This window comes from Pelodiscus sinensis, chromosome 23, assembly GCF_049634645.1.
Source record: "Pelodiscus sinensis isolate JC-2024 chromosome 23, ASM4963464v1, whole genome shotgun sequence".
NCBI lineage: Eukaryota > Metazoa > Chordata > Testudines > Trionychidae > Pelodiscus > Pelodiscus sinensis.
Window position 1 is genome coordinate 17,243,184 of NC_134733.1, and position 18,675 is coordinate 17,261,858.

Genomic DNA, 18,675 nt, shown 5'->3' on the forward strand with positions numbered 1-18,675 from the left:
CCATCCAACAAGCTCTGGCAACACCCCTCTTGCTCTCCTCTCACTCCCCAAACGGCCTGTGCCACAGCACCTCATTTCCGACTTGGGACAACAAGCGGGGAGGTTAGCCATGGTCACTGCACTATGTGCCCTGCGTGCCCAAGAGTCCGTCCCCATCTGTGACATGGGCAGACATGTCCAGACCTTCCTATGGTCCGCACCAGAGCCTTTCACTGGGCACCTCCGGGCAGGTAACTCCTGAGCTGAGGAGCATGTGCGGGGAGGTGTACGGATTGAGTGGAGGCCTGCCCCTTCTCGCCCATTTTGTAGCTAGGTGGTAGCAAAGGCTGGGCTCAAGTCTAGACATCCTCCACCGCCTTTCCCACAATTCCCTGCACCCACCCCTGGGTAGCTATATACAAAGGTCTCACTTTTCCCATGCACTGGGAGCTACCTCAAAGACTAGGCAGGATACATCAAGTCGGTGACTCATTCTATGATCCAAAAGGCTGGGTTTGAATCCAGGTCACCATCAGGGAAGGAGTGAGGCATTAACCCGATCTGCTAGCCAGACCCAAAATCTCAGCAATGGGGAATCCTTTATTGACAATAACACGTATCCAGGAAGCGCTCTCCATATCTTTCCTTGTGCAGAGGGTTCTAGCCACGTGGAAAGAATAGCGACATTAAAATGCAATTCCTATTAAACCTACAGACCCAAAGATGAATCAGCTGAAAACATGCTGCAGTAGGAGTCTGAGAATGATCATTTGCATACTCGGCACTTACACTCCCATAGCATAATCAGACTGTCCTTGGGCTGGGAGGCAAGTACATTATATCAGCTCATGAGGGAGAAGAGTGAAGAGTTTAAAAAAAAAAACAGAGGGGAAAAGTAATGGAGAAGGGCTGCTTAATGGGGATGCTACTCTATCCAGCGAGGCAGGAGAAGCCAGTGGGGTCAGCTGTTCTCATGAAGCACGAGTCACGTGAGGGGTGACATAGCACACTGTTCCGGCCCTCATGATTGTGATACTCTTTAAAGTGCCGCTGTAGTGCTGGGGGGATTATGCTGATGTTTTGTTGTGGTTTTTGTCTAGCTCGGTCTCTCTGCCGTGTCTTCCTAGCAGAGATCACATCTGTGTGGGGAGGGCAAAGGAGGCCCAGCCTCATGCGACTGCAAATCCCTGCCCTTCGATCTTGTTCCATTTCTCAAGGTTTGAAGTAGGTCAGTGATTTTGCATGAGAGACTTTCACGTAGCATCGTGCTCTGCTGCCCACGCTAAACGGTAACTTACTGGTAGTACTTTTCCAGCCATGACACATCATGGAAGACGCTAGGGACACGTCTTTTTGCAAGATCGGGGATGTTGGCCCCACGTGGTTCAAATGCCAGGGGCTTGGGTGACCTTTTAGAAACCGAGATCGATCGTCTTGAGCAAATTACATGCTGGGTGATTCCAATCTACCCATCCCCCGACCATTCCAATTCGATACACTGTCTTTCTTTACCATGTAAAATTCCAACTCCCTTCTTGAACAGCTTCCGTGGTCCACTCCGGAGGTGGCTCCTATTTCTACTCAACAAGCATTTTTGTGTCATTTGGCAGGAAAAGCACAATGTGAAGGGCCCAAGCCATCCCCACCCTCGACATGGCTAATGACATCTGATTAACCTGCCTTTTTTATCAGCAGGCTTCTTCCTGATTTGTAGCAGGCCGCCTGTTGCGGGGTGTATTTAGTCTCCAGGCTGCCAGCTGTGCCTGTTTTTACTTGCCAATGGAACATGACACTTGTCAGATTAAAGGTTTAATTAGACCATTATGTCTGTGTCCCTCACTTATAATTCTGCAGTCCTGCCTATTGAGTAAGTAAACAGATATTTTTGGCCATCTGACAAGATGGCTTATTTTACAAGGCCCCTGTAAAAGGTGGTTGGCAGGATGGAGAGCAAAGGGGTAAGAAAGGAATCTCAGTCCAGCTCCTGGGGGAGGCGTTTCCAAAGTTTCCCACTGCACAGTCAGTTCCCAGAGAGTGAGAAGAGGACAGTGTCACTTAAAGCCTAATCCAAAGTCCTTTGCAAGCAACAGAAAGATTCCTCCTTGATGTAGCAGTATAGGCTCACAGAAATTTCAGGCTGGAAAGGACCCCCAAAAGTCATCAAGTCCAGCTCCCTGTGCTGTGGCAGGACCATGTAAACCTCATCCCGGAGAGGGGTTTGTCCAACTGTGACAAGGTAGACCAAGTCCTGAAGCCAATGCTAGAGGACCTGTAGTCCTGCCACACCCCACCGCAGAGAGGCTACAGATAAGTCCTCCAAGCAAGCTAGAGTGTCTGCAGGAGACATGGCCAATCAGGGGCCAAGAAGTCTCTATAAAAGGAGCGGCAGGATCAGAGTCACTTCAGTGCCTCTGGAGAGGTGAAGGTGTACAGACTGAGAGAGCAGAAGCACCACGGACAGCTCCACGCGGTGAGCTTAGAAGTGAGACTGCTGGACTATGATGGGGCTCTGAGGTAAAGCCCTGAGGTAAGGGCAAAGAAGCTTTTTCCAGGAGAGGTGGCCCTGGGGGGGACCACTCTTGTCCAAAATGGTGAGCAGACTGAGGGAATGGACTGAGAGACCCAGTACAGAGGGCACTAACATGGGCCCTTGTTAAATGAGTACCCCAGAAGGGATTTCTGAACCACACACAGGGGCTGTGTCTACACTGGCCAGTTATTCCGGAAAATCAGCCGCTTTTCCGGAATAACTTGCCAGCTGTCTACACTGGCCATTTGAATTTCCGGAAAAGCACTGACGATCTAATGTAAAATCATCAGTGCTTTTCCGGAAAAACTATGCTGCTCCCGTTCAGGCAAAAGTCTTTTTCCGGAAAACTGTTCCGGAAAAGGGCCAGTGTAGACAGCAGAGATTTCTTTTCCACAAAAAAGCCCCAATCACGAAAATGACGATCGGGGTTTTTTTGCGGAAAAGCGCGTCTAGATTGGCACAGACGCTTTTCCACAAAAAGTGCTTTTCCGGAAAAGCATCCTGCCAATCTAGACGTGCTTTTTCCGAAAATAATTTTAACGGAAAATTTTTCTGTTAAAAGCATTTCCAGAAAATCATGCCAGTGTAGACGTAGCCAGGGTGTTTGACTGAGCTGGAGGGCTGAGTTTCTGAAGAGGCTTCAAAGAGAGAGTCCTGGCACATGCACTCGGCCAGAGGGGGGCGCTGATGAGAGGGGAGTGCTGCCTGGTTACACCGACCTATACTTAAAAACTTCTAGGCTACGTCTACACTGGCCCCTTTTCCGGAAGGGGCATGTTAATTTCAGCGATCGCAATAGGGAAATCCGCGGGGGATTTAAATATCCCCCGCGGCATTTAAATAAAAATGTCCGCCGCTTTTTTCCGGCTTTTAGAAAAGCCGGAAAAGAGCGTCTACACTGGCCCCGATCCTCCGGAAAAAGCGCCCTTTTCCAGAGGATCTTATTCCTACTTCAAAGTAGGAATAAGATCCTCCGGTGAAGGGCGCTTTTTCCGGAGGATCAGGGCCAGTGTAGACGCTCTTTTCCGGCTTTTCTAAAAGCTGGAAAAAAGCGGCGGACATTTTTATTTAAATGCCGCGGGGGATATTTAAATCCCCCGCGGATTTCCCTATTGCGATCGCTGAAATTAACATGCCCCTTCCGGAAAAGGGGCCAGTGTGGACGTAGCTCTAGTGAGTGTGAATAAACCAAAGGCATCACGACCTAGGGCTCTCTACTCCACATCACTCACGAGAAGCAGTCACTTAATGGGGGAAAGAGAGCGCTAAGCAAAGAAATATTTGATTCTGAAAAGAAAACCGAAGTGCTAACGGCCTTATCAGAGTAATAGCCACAGGTTTGGGGGCCCTCTCTGCCATCACCTGCACTTATTCCACCTCCCTTGACATAGAGGCTAGGAAGTGAGTCAGACTTTAATCAAAACAACATTAAGCCACAGTTTGTTCACAGCCCAACCCTACCAAATAAACTCCAGTTCTGTGTCTAATGTCACGATAGATAAAATAAAACGTAAAATAACATGGGAGGTGCAGATTTAGGCATCAGATGCACCAAACTCATCTCCGCTTCCCTTCTTTTGCATTGTATTGTGGGATGTTGCTAAGCACCCCATCTAACTTCTCATAGGATGGACCCAGTCTTCAGGCATTGCCAGACCCTCGTGGTCTTTGGTCTTCCAGGATAGGTTCATCAGGGATATTTTCTCTCCGCATTAACATCCCATCCAGTGGGTCCCTTCCTCTGTGAACTTTGTAGAGATGGCATCATAGCTATAGATGTGGGCTCCTGGTCCCAGAATCTGAGGTCTGACTGGCGTCGCAGCAAAGATTCACCAGCCCAAGTGACAGCCTCCCGCCAGCTGACAGCATGCTGGGAGGATGCTGTCCCTGATGCCATGTCTTCTCCACCAGATGTACAAGTTCTAGTACAGCTGGGCACACGTGAGTGGGCTACAAAGGCCAAACCAGGATTTATGGACTGGCAAGTGACTTCTGGTTGGGAGGCAAAGAGTAGGTAGATGGCTAGAAAATAGTTCCCAGGTGGAATTGTAGGAAAGCGTTGGAGGACTGTCAGCACAGGCTGAACCTCTCTAGCATCCTCAGAACCTGACTGGTGCTGAACCAGAGAACTTGCCAGACCATAGGAGGCCAATATTGTTTAGCAGCATTACTAAGACTTCCACTCCTTGCTGAGCTCTTAGAGGATGTTTAGGGGTATATTAGAGCTAAATGACAGCACAGAACACTGAGAGCCAGGGATGCTGGCTGCAAACTTTATGGGATCATGGGAAACTTTGCCACACCCATGGTAAGTGGACATCCAGTGAACTGAAATCATGCCGGACCCTGGAGGTTTCCAGACCACAGAGTGCCGAACTGGAGAGGTTCAACCTGTACTGACATAGCTTAAATCTGCATCCACATTGCAGAGTTGTTGGGTTACCAGCTCAAGTGTTGGTAGTGCTCAGGCATTAGCCTCGATCCCTGGACAAACCTCTGAATGAGATATTTTGGGTGTGGATAGGAATCGGGGTAGGGCCAACAGTAAGAACTCACAGTGAACCTCGGATTGAAGAAAAGCCTTCAGAACACATGCATTTGGGTCTGAATGTGAACTGTATGGATGACTTGTGTCTGGAAAGGGCTGAACTAGAACCAGGGATAGGAATACATCATTGTCAACTTGTTTGCATTATGATGGCACCTGGAGACCCCAGGCAACAAATATCATGCTTCCAGTGTGCTGCATGCTGTCCCCCCTAGAAGGAAACGCTGGTCTTTGCTCCAAAGATCTCACCATCTAAGTAGGGCTCAAATTCTTTCAAAGCTCAGACTCAGGCCTGGTCTGCATTGTTAACTGCTACATTGCTCAAGGGTGTGACAGATCCACATGGCTGAGCTAGGTGGGTAAGCTGACCTAACCTCTGGTGCAGATTCTGTCCATCTAGTTCTGACCCTCGGGATTAACTGGTGATGGAAGAATCCTTTCCATCGTTGTAGTTGGGCTGCTGTAGTGGTGTGAGTGAAGACATAGCCATAGAGCCAAGCCATGCAGCCCAGACCCATCCAGTTTTAGCTTCCTGCTGTGAACAGAAGGGTTTGCAGGCACTTAACAACTGTCAGGTTATTACCAGAAATATTTGCCTATTCTCTTATGTGGTTTATCTGGCTCATGTAAATACAGGTTGAACTTCTCTAGTCCAGCACAATCTGGTCCGGCAACATCCGTTGTCTGGCATGATTTTAGTAGCCCAATGTCCATGTATCGTGGGTGTGGCCAAGTTTCCCACAGTCCCATAAAGTTTGTTTACAGCCACCAGGCCTGGCTCTCAGTGTCCTGTGCTGTTATTTAGCTCGAATGTACCCTAAACGTCTTCTAAGAGCCCAGTGAGCAATAAAAATGTGGGTAATGCTGCTAGACCATACGGACCTTCTGTGATTCGGCAAATTCTCTGGTTCGACACCAGTCTGGACTAGAGAGGTTCAACCTGTATTGTTACAAAATAGACTGTTCTGGTTAGATATCCCATTGTTGGGATCTCAGGCGATTCGGGACCCAGCCACACTTCTACAGATGGAATGGAGAGCTACCTAACTTACAGACTACAGTACAAATGCACTGAAACTTTTTTAAAATCTCTCTCCTTAAAGTTAAGGGGGAACTTCTCTATGTGATCTATCACATATGCCACGTACTGAGGACTCCCAGTAGGAAGGCAGATGACCCACCGAGAGGAACACCCTCTGTTGAGAACCTGGCATGAGAGCCTTTCTCTGCTTGAAGAGATTTTATTCCAACTTCAAAATGATGAGGTTACAAAGTCGAACGAGGTCCTTTTCCTTTTTAGCAGTTGGAGTCACTAGTAACTACTTCTGCTTTATCTGTGGGGTGGGAAGTTGCTTGTTAGTAAGTACCTTTCCTGGCTGCCCTAGGGAGGTTTAAAAAGTTTGCTATTGGCGCTTTGCTCCTCCTTGAGATGGCAAAAGCCCGAATTGTGCAGTTTAGTTTGATCTCAAGGCTACAAACTGCACAACTTATGCATAAATTTCTTAGTGCTCAACATTAAGGGTTAATAACCATGAGAGATTTGTGGGTGAAATGGACAGGCAACGGATGAGCATGTCAGAAAAGACTTCAAGTTTTAACCCTGTGAAGCAACTTGGTGATGGCTAGTTTAATCATCCCAGGTAGGCCGAACCAGAGATGGCTGTGGCCTAGGTTTTGCAAAACCTTACCTTACTGGTGGAATTTGGTGTTAGCAAAATCAAAAGCAAGGTAGTCTGGACTTGTTCCTATTTCTCCAGACACCCATAGTTCATTGGGTTTGGATGAATGGTTCCAGTTTTGGCCCAGTTCTCACATCTTAGGGATATGGTAATGCAGTTGCCATGGTAAGAAAAAAACCACCGTGGGCGTCTCTCTAACTGTGAGCTCAACAAATTCTGCTCCAGATTCTGTTCCTAGTATAAGTGGGTACAACTCCATTGAGAACAGTGCTCTCCGCTGACTCTGTTTACTCTGCAATGCTCTGCAATGCTGGATTTTCCAGGCCAGAATTTTGGGAGAGCGTGTGTGTTGACACCAGATTGTATTAGTCTGGCAGCTAGAGAGTCCAAGAGAACCACGGAATCTGTCAATACAGAATCATAGAATACTATATAAAATACTGTAGTATTGTATATATAAATATAGAATCATAGAACACTAGAACTGGAAGGGACCTGGAGAGGTCATCGAGTCCAGTCCCCTGTCCTCTTGGTAGGACCAACCACCACCTAGATCATCCCTGACAGGTGTTTGTCTAATCTGCTCTTAAATATCTCCAGAGATGGAGATTCCACAGCCTCCCAGGCAATTTATTCCAGTGTTTCACCACCCTGACAATTAGGAAGTTTTCCCTAATGTCCATCCTAAACCTCCTTTGCTGCAATTTAAGCCCATTGCTTCTCCTATCATCAGAGGCCAAGGAGAACAATTTTTCTCCCTTCTCCTTGTGACACCCTTTTAAATACTTGAAAACTGCTCTCATGTCCCCTCTCAGTCTTCTCTTTTCCAAACTAAACCCAGTTCTTTCAGTCTTCCCTCATAGGTCATATTTTCTAGACCTTTAATCATTTTTGTTGCTCTTCTCTGGACCTTCTCCAATTTGTCCACCTCTTTCTTGAAATGTGGTGCCCAGAACTGGACACAATACTCCACGTGATGCCTAATCAGAGCAGAGTGGAAGAACGACTTCTCGTGTCTTGCTCACAACACTCCTGTTAATGCATCCCGGGATCATCTTTGCTTTTTTTGCAACAGTGTCACTCTGTTGGCTCATATTTAGCTTGTGGTCCACTATGACCCCCAGATCCTTTTCTGCCGTTCTTCTTATCCAGCAACCCTAATTGCCTTCCCATTCAGTATCACCAAAGTCTGCCGTTTCTCTAGCCCAGGAGTTGCTCTCATGCCGGGTCAGCCCAGGGCGGAATGGGATCCAGTACGAAATGAAACGCAAAGGCCCTGAAGGAGGAATGTGAAAGGCAAAGGCAGCTGGCAGAAAACCACCGGTGAAACAGTTCAGAGCATTTGACCTTTTAAAAAGATGGCTGCATTTGGCTGAGTCAGCGTGGGTTGATTTTTAATTTCTCACTTGACTGGGTCTAAGACGTGCTCCCCGGAGGCCAGTCACTTTCGAACTGGGATGTGGAGGGGGAACGTGTCCTCGAGCTTTCATTTCATTTCCCCCATAATCGATTGACCTTGACATCAACCCCATCCGCTATTCTCAGAAAACATCCTTGCTTGTTCCCTTCCTTCCCTCTCATTAATTCTGCATTAATTATACAAGAGTTGCCAGCTAGAGGAGGGCTGAGATTAAAAACATAAAATCAGCTCTTCAGCTCAGTGCACCGAGGAGGCGGGGAGGCAGGCAAGTAAACCATTTTGAAATTGCATGCTCTTGAAAATGACTAGGAGAGTGATTGTAGGATCATAGAACACTAGAACTGGAAGAGACCACGAGAGACCATCAAGTCCAATCCCGTGAGGCAGAGAGGTCGGTGCTGTGGAGATTGAAACAAAAGGGTCTGCCCCAAAGAAGGCTCTTCAGACAATCCGCCTCTACCCCCAGCTTGTAACTGACCAACAGACTTCCTCTGGATTGAAAGCTTGCTCATTTCAGGAGCTGTGGAAGGGGTTTTGCTGGCCGCGTTTGCATGGTGGGTTGCTTGTTTCTTCCAAAGCGGTGGTGGCTTTGGCTCAGTTTAGGGGCGTGAGCGGCAGCACCGTTGGGAGAGGTGGCAGCACAGGGAATGGAGGAGTTTGGCTGCAATTCCATTTCCATTGCAGGTCGGACTCGGCACTTGTATTGTCAAAGTGCCGTAAATGAATAAGGGCCCCATGAGTTAGGGAAGTGAGTGAGAGCTAATGGCAATCAGCAGGGATGCACGGCGCCAACCATTGGGTAGCATCAGTGCATACAAAAATCGGCTAACGAAGGACCCACCTGTCCCTTAAGCCCACCTGATGAAATAATGCAAGGGAGTGAAGACGGCAAAAAGTCTCTCTGTGTGTCTCTCTTTCCTCTACTCCTCACTGCAGTGTCTAACAGCCCCTTCTTTATAAAGAAACATCCATTGGCTAAATATGACTGTGCAATGGATTCATTATGCTTCGTTGAAACCATCTAGGCTGGAGGGTGGTTTTTGTTGTTTTTTTTACATACAAATGGCAATCAGACCCAAAGTGACTTTAGGAAAAAATGACGACAAGAATTAGCCATCCTGAAGTCTCCCTGACAGAGAGAGCGCACGGCGTGTGTGTTTCCTCTATAACCGGGCACAACGGCTCTGAGAACAAAATGGCTGCTCTTTCTTCACATAAACAGAACCACATCCCCTGAGGGCCAGCGTGAGTTAGGTTTCATAGAAGCATCTTTCTGCAGACCTTAAATGTTGGCTGTCCTATGACTTGATGGCATCCCCGTGAAACCATAAACCTAGTCCCCAAACTGAGCCCAAGTCATGCCGGGAGATAACACAGCAAACACTGGAACATTAAGCTCCCCCGTTAAACTCAGCGGTGCCTGGACCATTAGCTTGGATGGCCTTGAGTTCCAGTTGATAAGCAAAAGGAATTACTTCCAGATGACAGGCTGCAGGCATCAGGGAGCAGAGGATAGATTTATTGAGCGCTGGTATTGCCAGCCGGTCAAGGGAAATGATTGTTCCGCTCTCTTCAGCACTGGTGAGGCCACATCTGAAGTATTGGATCCAGTTTTGGGCCCCCCACTACAGAAAAGATGCAGACACATTGGAGAGAGTCCAGTGGAGGGCAACCAAAATGATTAGGGGGCTGGGGTGTATGACTTAAGAGGAGAGGCTGAGGGATTTGGGCTTGTTTAGTCTGCAGAAGAAAAGGGAGGGAGTTTATAGCAGCCTTCAACTATCAGAAGGGGCATTCCAAAGAGGATGGAGAGAGGCTGTTCTCAGTGGTGGCAGATGACAGAATGAGGAGCAATGGTCTCAAGTCGCAGTGGGTAGTGGCGGATTTAGGGCACAGCGAGTGGGGCGGCTGCCTCAGGCCCCGTGCTTCCCGAGGCCCCACGCATGTGTCGTGTCAAAGGAGGGGCCCCGTGAAATTTCGCTGCCCTGGGCCCCGTGGCACTCTCATCCGCCCCTGGCAGTGGGAGAGGTGTAGGTCGGATTAGGAAAAACTATTTCACTAAAGCCTGGTCTACAACACAAACACAAACCCCTCCCCTTTGTCCAAAACACAACCCCCCCCCCCAAGGTCGAATTTGTGAGCGATGTGTCCACGCTACCAAGCCCATTATGTCCATGCTACACGCGGCATGGACTAGGTAGTTCAGATTAGGCTTCCTATTCCGAACTACCTGTACACCTCGTTCCACGAGGAGTCCGAACTAGCCAGGATTTAAAAAGGGCAGCGCCCGGCAAGATGCAAATGAAGCCCGGGAAATTCAAATCCTGGGCTTCATTTGCAACTTCGGTTGCCTACATTAACCACCCTAGTTCGAACTAGGGTGGTAGTGTAGACATACCCTTTGAAATAATCTCCTAGTGCAGAAATAGCTTAGGAGGGTGGTGAAGTACGGGGCTGGGTTCCTTAGGGAGGTGATGAAATCTCCACCCTTAGGGTATGTCTAGACTACACAGTTTCTCTGGTATCCTGGAAAAACTGTTTCATGTCCAGGGAACACGTTTGCTCTTCTTTTTTTTTTTTTTGCGGAAGAGCAAACACGCTCTTTCGGAAGCCCCTGTATTCCTTGTTCCACGAGGCATAAAGGGGCTTCCAAAAGAGGTTTTTTTCCTGACATTTGGCCCAGTCTAGATGGGCCAAATGTCAGAAAAACCTCTTCTGACACAAAAATCGGAAAAAGACGTAGCCGAGCTGTACCGTTAGAGATATTTAAGGCCTGGAATGATTTAGTTGGGGCTGGTCCTGCTTCGAGCAGGGGGTTAGACTCGATGGCCTCCTGAGGTCTCTCCTATGATTCTGATATCCCTGTACCCATTTGTGAGCACATCAGTGAGATCAGAGGCAAGCCAAGGGTCTGCCTTTTCGATAGTTAGAGGGGTTTTTCTTCCTTTGAACGGGTGCAGCAGAGCGCCAGCCACTAGCAGGGCAGTCAGAGGTCGGTGAGACCTTCCTTCTGTCTTTGGGCCTAACGCTTTTCATTGCCTTCCCTGGACTCACGTTCACTGCCAGCCCTTTACGCGGCGTGGAGCAAATAAGGACTGTTTAAAATTGGATGGGCTGTGTTTACTGTATTGCTGTGGCGATGCCGAGAAAGCAACCGAAGCTTTGTCAAAGGGAAAGAGGCAGGAGAAAATTGCTTTCAGCCGCTCACACAGGGTGTTGGGGGGGCTGAGTTTGGAACATCTGTTACTCTGATTAGTGCTACAATAATGGTGCTTAGGAATCTTAACGGCGGCTCCGTTGTGCTAGGCACAGTACAAATACATGGTGAGACAGTCCCGCTTCTGAAGGACCTGGAGTCTGAGGAGAGGCTGGGTAGGAGAAAGGGATCTGATGTAGGTGCAGAGCTAAAAATTGAACTGATGGTTTGGCTGCGGGTCCCAGCCCACTGCCTTAACCAAAAGCCCATCTCCCCTCCCCCCCACCTAGTCATTAGAAGCTAAGCTGTAGCTATAGCTCCTTTATTTTCCTGTCATTGTAAACATACTTTTGCAATCCATGTCCTTGTAGCATTGGGGGCCTCTGTATCCCATTATAACAGCCACATACACAAGGGTATTATTTGGGGTGACTCAGCACAAATAACATTTCCAGCTCCATTATCTGCATGCAGTGCCCCGGCCTTGATCAGCTAACGGCCTGATTAAAGAGGTTCTGTGAGCCAGGAAATTGTGAGCCTGGAAATTGCCAGGCCAGGCATGGAAGAGGGGGGAAGGCTGGTCTTTGGACTAAATCACTGGATGGAGACCCAGTTACTGGGTCGGTGTCACCTTGGGCAAGTCCCTTCATCGGTGCGTTCATCTTCATTAAAGACCTGGCCCAGGTGGCCCGGTGTGAGCAGCCACACTGCAAAGCCCTGCCGTGCTAGGGTGTCCTCCCTTGGGTGGCTCTCACCCCGGTGTGTTGCTAGGACTCCTGGGGGCATCTCTCACAGGTCTCTCTGCTACAGAGCCCCTCTAGGATTCTTCCCCAGTGAATTGCTGAAGAACTTGTTTGCCCTTCCGGACATGTCGGGGGGATTGTGGGAAGGCACTGGAGGACTATCAGCCCTGGAGTGAATTATCCTGTGTCCATACTGCAATGTGGGCAGGTTACCAGCCCCCGGACCTGTTGCCTACTGAGCTAGCTAGCCTGGGTTGAAAGCACCACCACATTCAGGGGAGCAGGGGGGTGTGTGTGTGGATGGGAGGGCGTTGGGGGCAACGTCTGCACTAATTCTGCAATGAAGTCACACCCTGGGTCTTGGCTCCCTTCTGTGAACAGAGCTCGCTGCATTTCCTTTCGCTCGCTAGAGCAGTGGTTTGCAAACTACGGATTATGACCCAGGACTGGGTCATGGAACGGCAGGAACTGGGTCATCTGGCTGCAGGGGGACCAGGTGACTAGCAGGGGGGCTAAGGCAGCTCCCTCCCAGTCCTGCACTGTGGACCCCGCTGTGCCCCAGACGTGGCCAGCAGCTGGTCCAGCTCCTAGCCGGGGTGGATGGGGCTCCCTGTGCTGCCTCCACCCTGGGCGTTGGCTCTGGGGACCGGGGCCGGTGGGCAAAAGCAGCGCGCAGAGCCACTTGTGCACCTCTGCCTAGGAACCAGACCCGCTGCCAGCCCCTTCCGGGGTGCAGGGCCGTCCGCGGTGCCAGGACAGGCAGGAAGCTGCCCCCGCTGCACTGCTCCCTGGGAGCTGGCCAAGGACAGCCCATGCCCACACCCTGAGCACCAGCCCCCTGCCCCAGCCCTGAGCCTCTCCAAACGCAGAGCCCCTCCTACCCTCCAAACGCCTCATCTCCAGCCCACCCCAGAGCCTGCACCCTCCCCGAAACCCACCCCCACTGTAGAGCTTCTTCTCCAGCCTGGAACCTCCCCTCTGCCCCCAGCCTGGAACCTCCTCCTACCCCATCCCAGAGCCTGCACACCCAGATGGAGCCCTCTTTCCCCCCCCCCCCCACGCCACCCCCTTCCTGGTCCCACTCCAAAGCCCTCACTCTGGTCAAAAGACACAATTATGCTGGGTCGTCGGCACCAACCATTTTCTTCAACTGGGTCGTGAGGAAAAACGTTTGAAACCCGCGGCCCCCGGCTGTCTTTGGGGCAGGGTCTTTATTCTGTGTCTGGGCAGCGCGGAACAAAGCACAGAGGAACCCTGGCCTGGGCCGGGCCTCTCGGCACCATTCCAAGGAGTCACAGGGTCCCACTGGAGCCCACCTGCAGTGGGGACGGGTTTCTGGCAGGGAACAGTTTGCCCCTAGAGCCCAGATCTCCAGGTTCCCAGCCCCGGGCTTTTCCTGCCCTGCAGTTGTGGTGCTCTGCAGCTGAGGGGCACTGTGCTTGTTTCTGAAGGGCTTGGGTGGATCGCGCTGGCCCTGGCTGTTGAGTTTTCCAGCTGGGCCTGTGGTGCAAAGGCCGCTCGCTGTGTTTACAAACAATCCGCTGATGTTCCTATTAAAATCCCATCAATTCAAGTGTCTGGGGATGGCCGGCAGCAGCTGTCTGGCGGAGAACAGACCAGTCTGCTTCCGGCCAGGGCCGGTACCTCCTGGGAGGCTGCCAGGATACTGCGCAGACATGAGCAGAGCCGTTCCGTCCGTGGGACGATTTGGGGCCACCACTCCAGGCCCAGTGCTTCAACCATCCTATGGACAGGATGGATCCGGGGGATTAAGGGGCTAGGGGGAGGGCTTGCTGCGCCCTGCTTCACTGCAGCAGCAGGAGGTAGAGCGCTCTGATCCCAGAGAGCTTCCCTTCCCTTCCCTTCCCTTCCCTTCCCTTCCCTTCCCTTCCCTTCCCTTCCCTTCCCTTCCCACCGCTGCAGAGAAGCAGGACGCAATGGGCTGGGAGAGGGCAGTGGAGCGGAGCAGAGCAGGCTGCCGGGTCACTCTGGCACCCCCCACCACTGTGAGTGTGAGGGGGGGGGGCGATCCTGGCTGCCAGCCTGTGCCAGGCCCCATAATCTCCCAGTTTGGATTGCTTGGGAGAAGGAGAAGGGGGCAGAGCAGAGGCAGGGTTTGGGGAAGAGGTAGAGTGGGGGTGGGGTGGTGCGGATCCGGGGCGGGGATGGGACCTGCAACTGGGGAACTGAGGGGGGGATTGCCCCAGGCCCGCACCCCCCAAGGGACGTCCCTGCGCATGAGCGCGATGGCGCGAAGGAAGCCCATCTCCTTCCCTAGGCCTCTGACTCGCGTGGCCCTTTCTCCCTTCTCCTGCAGGTGCTGCACTCCACCGCCTACTACTGCAAAACCGTCCTGGATGACAACAGCTCCTCCGCCCTCATCATCCTCGGCTTCGTCATCATGTCCCCGCTCGTGGTGGTGGCCATGGCTGTCTACTGCAGCCTGGCGCGGCGCCTCCGCCTCTTCCTCTGCTTCCAGCCCTATGCCCGGGCCGTGTACAAGGGGGTGAGGTGGCGCTGGTACGAGGAGGGAGGCCTGTGCAGCTGCACCAAGGAGTGGAGCACTCAAGTCAAGGCCTGGGTCTGAGCTCGCTGTACCAGCTCCCCCGCCCCAGCCTTCTCCTGCCTCCATTCTCCCCCGCCCTTTGGTATCCCGAGAGTCCTGGCAGTCATAGGCTCTCAGGGGCCAGAGGAATGTAACTGGGTCTGGAACAGTCTCCCCTCCTGTCGCCGTGACCCGTCGCTCTCCCCGCAATGATGGAAAGCCACAAAGCTTTGGGACTGCGGTGAGACGGGGCGTCTCCTTCCTGCTACTTGTGCAGGGCCAGGCATGTCCCAGCTGGCACAGAGGAGCCAGGACTCGCAGACACAGAAAAGGGGGTATTTTGCTGAGGCTGCTGGACGCAGTTCTTCCTGTGCCCAGCTGTGTGTGGCTTGGTATCAGAACACTGGCACCCCCTGCATCATGGACTAGACCGAGCAAGGACAGAAGGGGCTGCTGACGGCACTACAGGGGCAGGAGAAAATTAGCCATGTGGTTAAAAATAACACCCTGATGCTGCATCCTTTGTCCCAGAGAAGTGGCCCCCTCTAAAATGCATTCAGCCGAGAGGGGTCCATTTCTCTCTCTCTCTCTCTCTCTCTCTCACACACACACACACACACACACACACACACACACACACACACACACACACAGCCTAGAATCCCATTGTAGTTAAGCGTGTTGGTGGGGATAGGATAGAGGGCTATAAAGGGAGAAAGGGAATAAAGAAGAGCTATTTACTCCTTCTCTGAACACAAGAACTAGGGGTCACCAAATGAAATGAAGAGGTAGCAGGTTTAAAGCAAACAAAAGGAAGTACTACTTCACGCAACACACAGTCAACCTGTGGAACTCCTTGCCGGAGGATGTTGTAAAGGCCAAGACTATAACAGGGTTCAAAGAAGAACTAGATAAGTTCATGGAGGATGGGTCCTTCAGTGGCTGTTAGTCAGGAGGAGCTGGAATGGTGTCCCTGGCCTCTGTTTGTCAGAGGCTGGGAATGGGCAACAGGGAGGGATCATCTGATGATTCCCTGTTCTGTCCATTCCCTCTGGCGCACCTGGCACTAGCCATGGTCAGAAGACAGGAGACTGGGCTCGAAGGACCTTGGGTCTGACCCAGTGTGGCCATTCTCATGTTCTTAGCAGGTCTCTGGCCCCTCTAATGCACCTGTGAGTCTGGGCCTATAGGACACTTGGGAACCGTCACTTTGCTAAACTTTGACTATGTCTGTCCCGCTTTGCACAGCTGCTCTCCTAGCAGGTTCTGATGCCGACTCTGTTCCTGTTGTGGTGTGTGGCTTAGGGGTTTCTACCAGGCTGTGGGTAACTTCTCCCTCTCCCGCTCCGGGCCAGGCGCTGGCCTGAACCCTGCCTGCTTGGGTTCTGATGGCCACTCAATGGCCTGCTAGACATTGGGTGTTCTTCCAAGATGCCACTGGGTCGCAGGAAGTTTCTAGGTGGGTTGTGGGCCAGGTGTGAAGGGGAGGGCTTAGGTGGGGGGCAGGGTGGAGAACAAGATCACCCCACAGTGGCTGAGACAGGCTCCCTGCTCTGAGTATTGCTGGCAGGGCAGCCGGGCCAAGCCTGAGTAGCACTGTGACTTGTTGGAAGGGTCACAGGGTCTCCCCTCTGCATCAGGCCAGGATTCGGTTTGGGGGGATGAGGGACAGGGGCTGCTGTGGGGGTCGGTGCCCTCTGCAGGGGGAGGAAGCAGGGGAGAAGAAGGGCACCTGCCTATGATTTTTGACCCTCCCATGAATCTGCACCAGGTCTAGACAAAATGGTGGGTCTGAAAAACAGACAAATGCAGCTGGTGGGTCACCGCCACCAAGCTGGGTGCTTGGGCGGCTGCTCCAGAGAGATTCGAATGGTGCCCAGATGTTAACAGAGCGCCCACCGCTAGATTTTGTGTTTCTACTGGTAGTGCACATTCACTCCTGCCTCAGTGCACAGCAAATGTATTCCGCTCCTGGATAGAAACACTGAGCAGGACCACAGTAAAGTTTGGGAACCACTGGTCTAGCGGACAGGCCGAAGCCACTCACCTGTCTCCTGCCCGCTCTCCCCAGACAGACCAAGGATTGAGTGGGCTGCAGAGACGACATTCCCCACCCAGCGCAGAGCCGTGGCATGTCGGCCGGGCAGTGCAGAGGACGGGGGCCCTGCTGATATCCAGAATTCACCTAGGCTGTGTCTAGACTACATGCCTCTGTCGTCAGAGCCATGTAGATTAGGGTTATAGACAAAGGGAAATGAAGCCGTGATTTAAATGATCGCGGCTTCATTTACATTTACATGGCTGCCGCGCTGAGCCGACAAACAGCTGATCAGCTGTTTGTCCGCTCAGCGCGCTAGTCTGGACGCTCCCCTGCCGACATCAAAGCCCTTTGTCGGCAGCCCCGTTATTCCTCGTGGGATGAGGTTTACCGGGGCTGCCGACAAAGGGCTTTGATGTCGGCAGGGGAGCGTCCAGACTAGCGGCGAGCCGACAAACAGCTGATCAGCTGTTTGTCGGCTCAGCGTGGCAGCCATGTAAATGTAAATGAAGCCGCGATCATTTAAATCGCGGCTTCATTTCCCTTTGCCAAAACAACAAATCTACATGGCTCCATCGACGGAGCCATGTAGTTTAGACGTACCCCTAGGGACATAGGAGGGGTGTCAATTGCCAGGGCTCTCAGGCCAGCCTCTTTCACCTGCAGTTTCAAGGGGCTTGTTTTGGGGGCGGGTGTGATGGGTGGGAGGGCTGAACCTACTGAAGCAAGAGCTCCAGCCTAGCTTCCCATCCTCCCCTTATGGTAGAACTAATCTGGGGCCTGGTGGTTCATTGCCCCACATCCCCAAGATGAGTCTCCCCTTGGCTTTGGCCCAGGCCTGAGGAGAGCCCTTCTGAGCTAGCTGACGCTGACCCCTGGAAACTGGGCATCCCCAGTCGCTGTTGTCCAATGTCACCGTTGCAGTTGCTGCTGTGTAAATAAATCCCCCGCTGGCAGCTCCAACCTGGGGCCTGCTCTTTGTTCGCTGTCCGAGCACCGGCGGTACAGGCAATGTGTGCGCGATGCCCGTTGTAACGTGACCGGGCCATTGGGGCCCCTCGCTGTATATTAAAGACTAATGGATCTATTTGCCCTGGGTTTGGTTTTCATTCTCAGGGTGCGAGGCTCTGAGGCCCTCCACAGAGATGACATGGGGGCAGAGAGACCGGGGGAAGCAGAGGGGGTGGTAGCTGGACATTGGACATCAGTAGGCCAGGGCCATTGTTATTCCACAATTGCGTGTGGTCAGCAGAGAGCAGCAACGCGGCCCAGTCCTGCCTGAGGAGCACACTGCAGAAGAGCGGGAAGGCGCCTGGAGCAACCACCAGGTGAAGCCAGGTCACTGCCGATCTTCAGAGACCAAGAGGATGTGCTCGAAGTCCTGTTGCTAGAGGCTAGCAAGGTCTGTTCTGTGAAGTGGTGTGAGGTTTTTAGCTTCCACCATTCTCCGCGAAGGCAAACTCCCCTAAAAGATCTGCTCTGGGCCAGAGGAAGGGTTGTGTGCTCTCGTTTGTCTGTTTTGTTGTGTGTGTCACACAACAGTTGTACAAATTTGACATGAAAATTGTGGCAAAACAAACAATCCAAAGGGTTCATTCAGAAAATGTCAAATTGCTTCCCCCTGTTTTTTCCCCAAACATGAGATCGGTAAAAGTGGTTTGATTCCAATTGAACTGTCTTCCGAAGGAGTATGGGTCCATCAGAAATTCAGTTTTCTTTGACCGTCTTTAATTGTTGCTCCTTTGGCCCCAGACGATAGCCAAAGCGGGGGACTTGTAGAGTGGCTTCCATTATAGGATGAGAAATTGATGCTCTCAGGCAGGTCTGTTCTAGTTCATTTACCCAAGGTGCACCCAAAGTCCTGTTGCCCTGAACACAGTAGGGACAACCAACCTCAGGCAGTTTCCTTGCTCAGACCCGCATGTCTGCCACCCCAGTGATCTCTGTGCCCAAGAAACGCCTTCTCTCCACTTCCTCTCGGGGTCACTCAGAACCAT

At 51.7% G+C, this 18,675-nt stretch overlaps 1 protein-coding gene across 1 annotated transcript in view; it reads left to right on the plus strand.

The window, feature by feature from the left end:
- The window catches only part of TMEM278 (transmembrane protein 278), a 60,503-nt gene extending 43,598 nt beyond the window's left edge, over nucleotides 1-16,905 (plus strand). Inside the window, exon 2 of the mRNA XM_006124663.4 lies at nucleotides 14,413-16,905. Within this exon, the coding sequence (XP_006124725.2) occupies nucleotides 14,413-14,682 (270 nt within the window). The 3' untranslated portion in view covers nucleotides 14,683-16,905. The remainder of the gene's footprint in view (nucleotides 1-14,412) is intronic.
- Nucleotides 16,906-18,675: the final 1,770 nt, after the last annotated feature.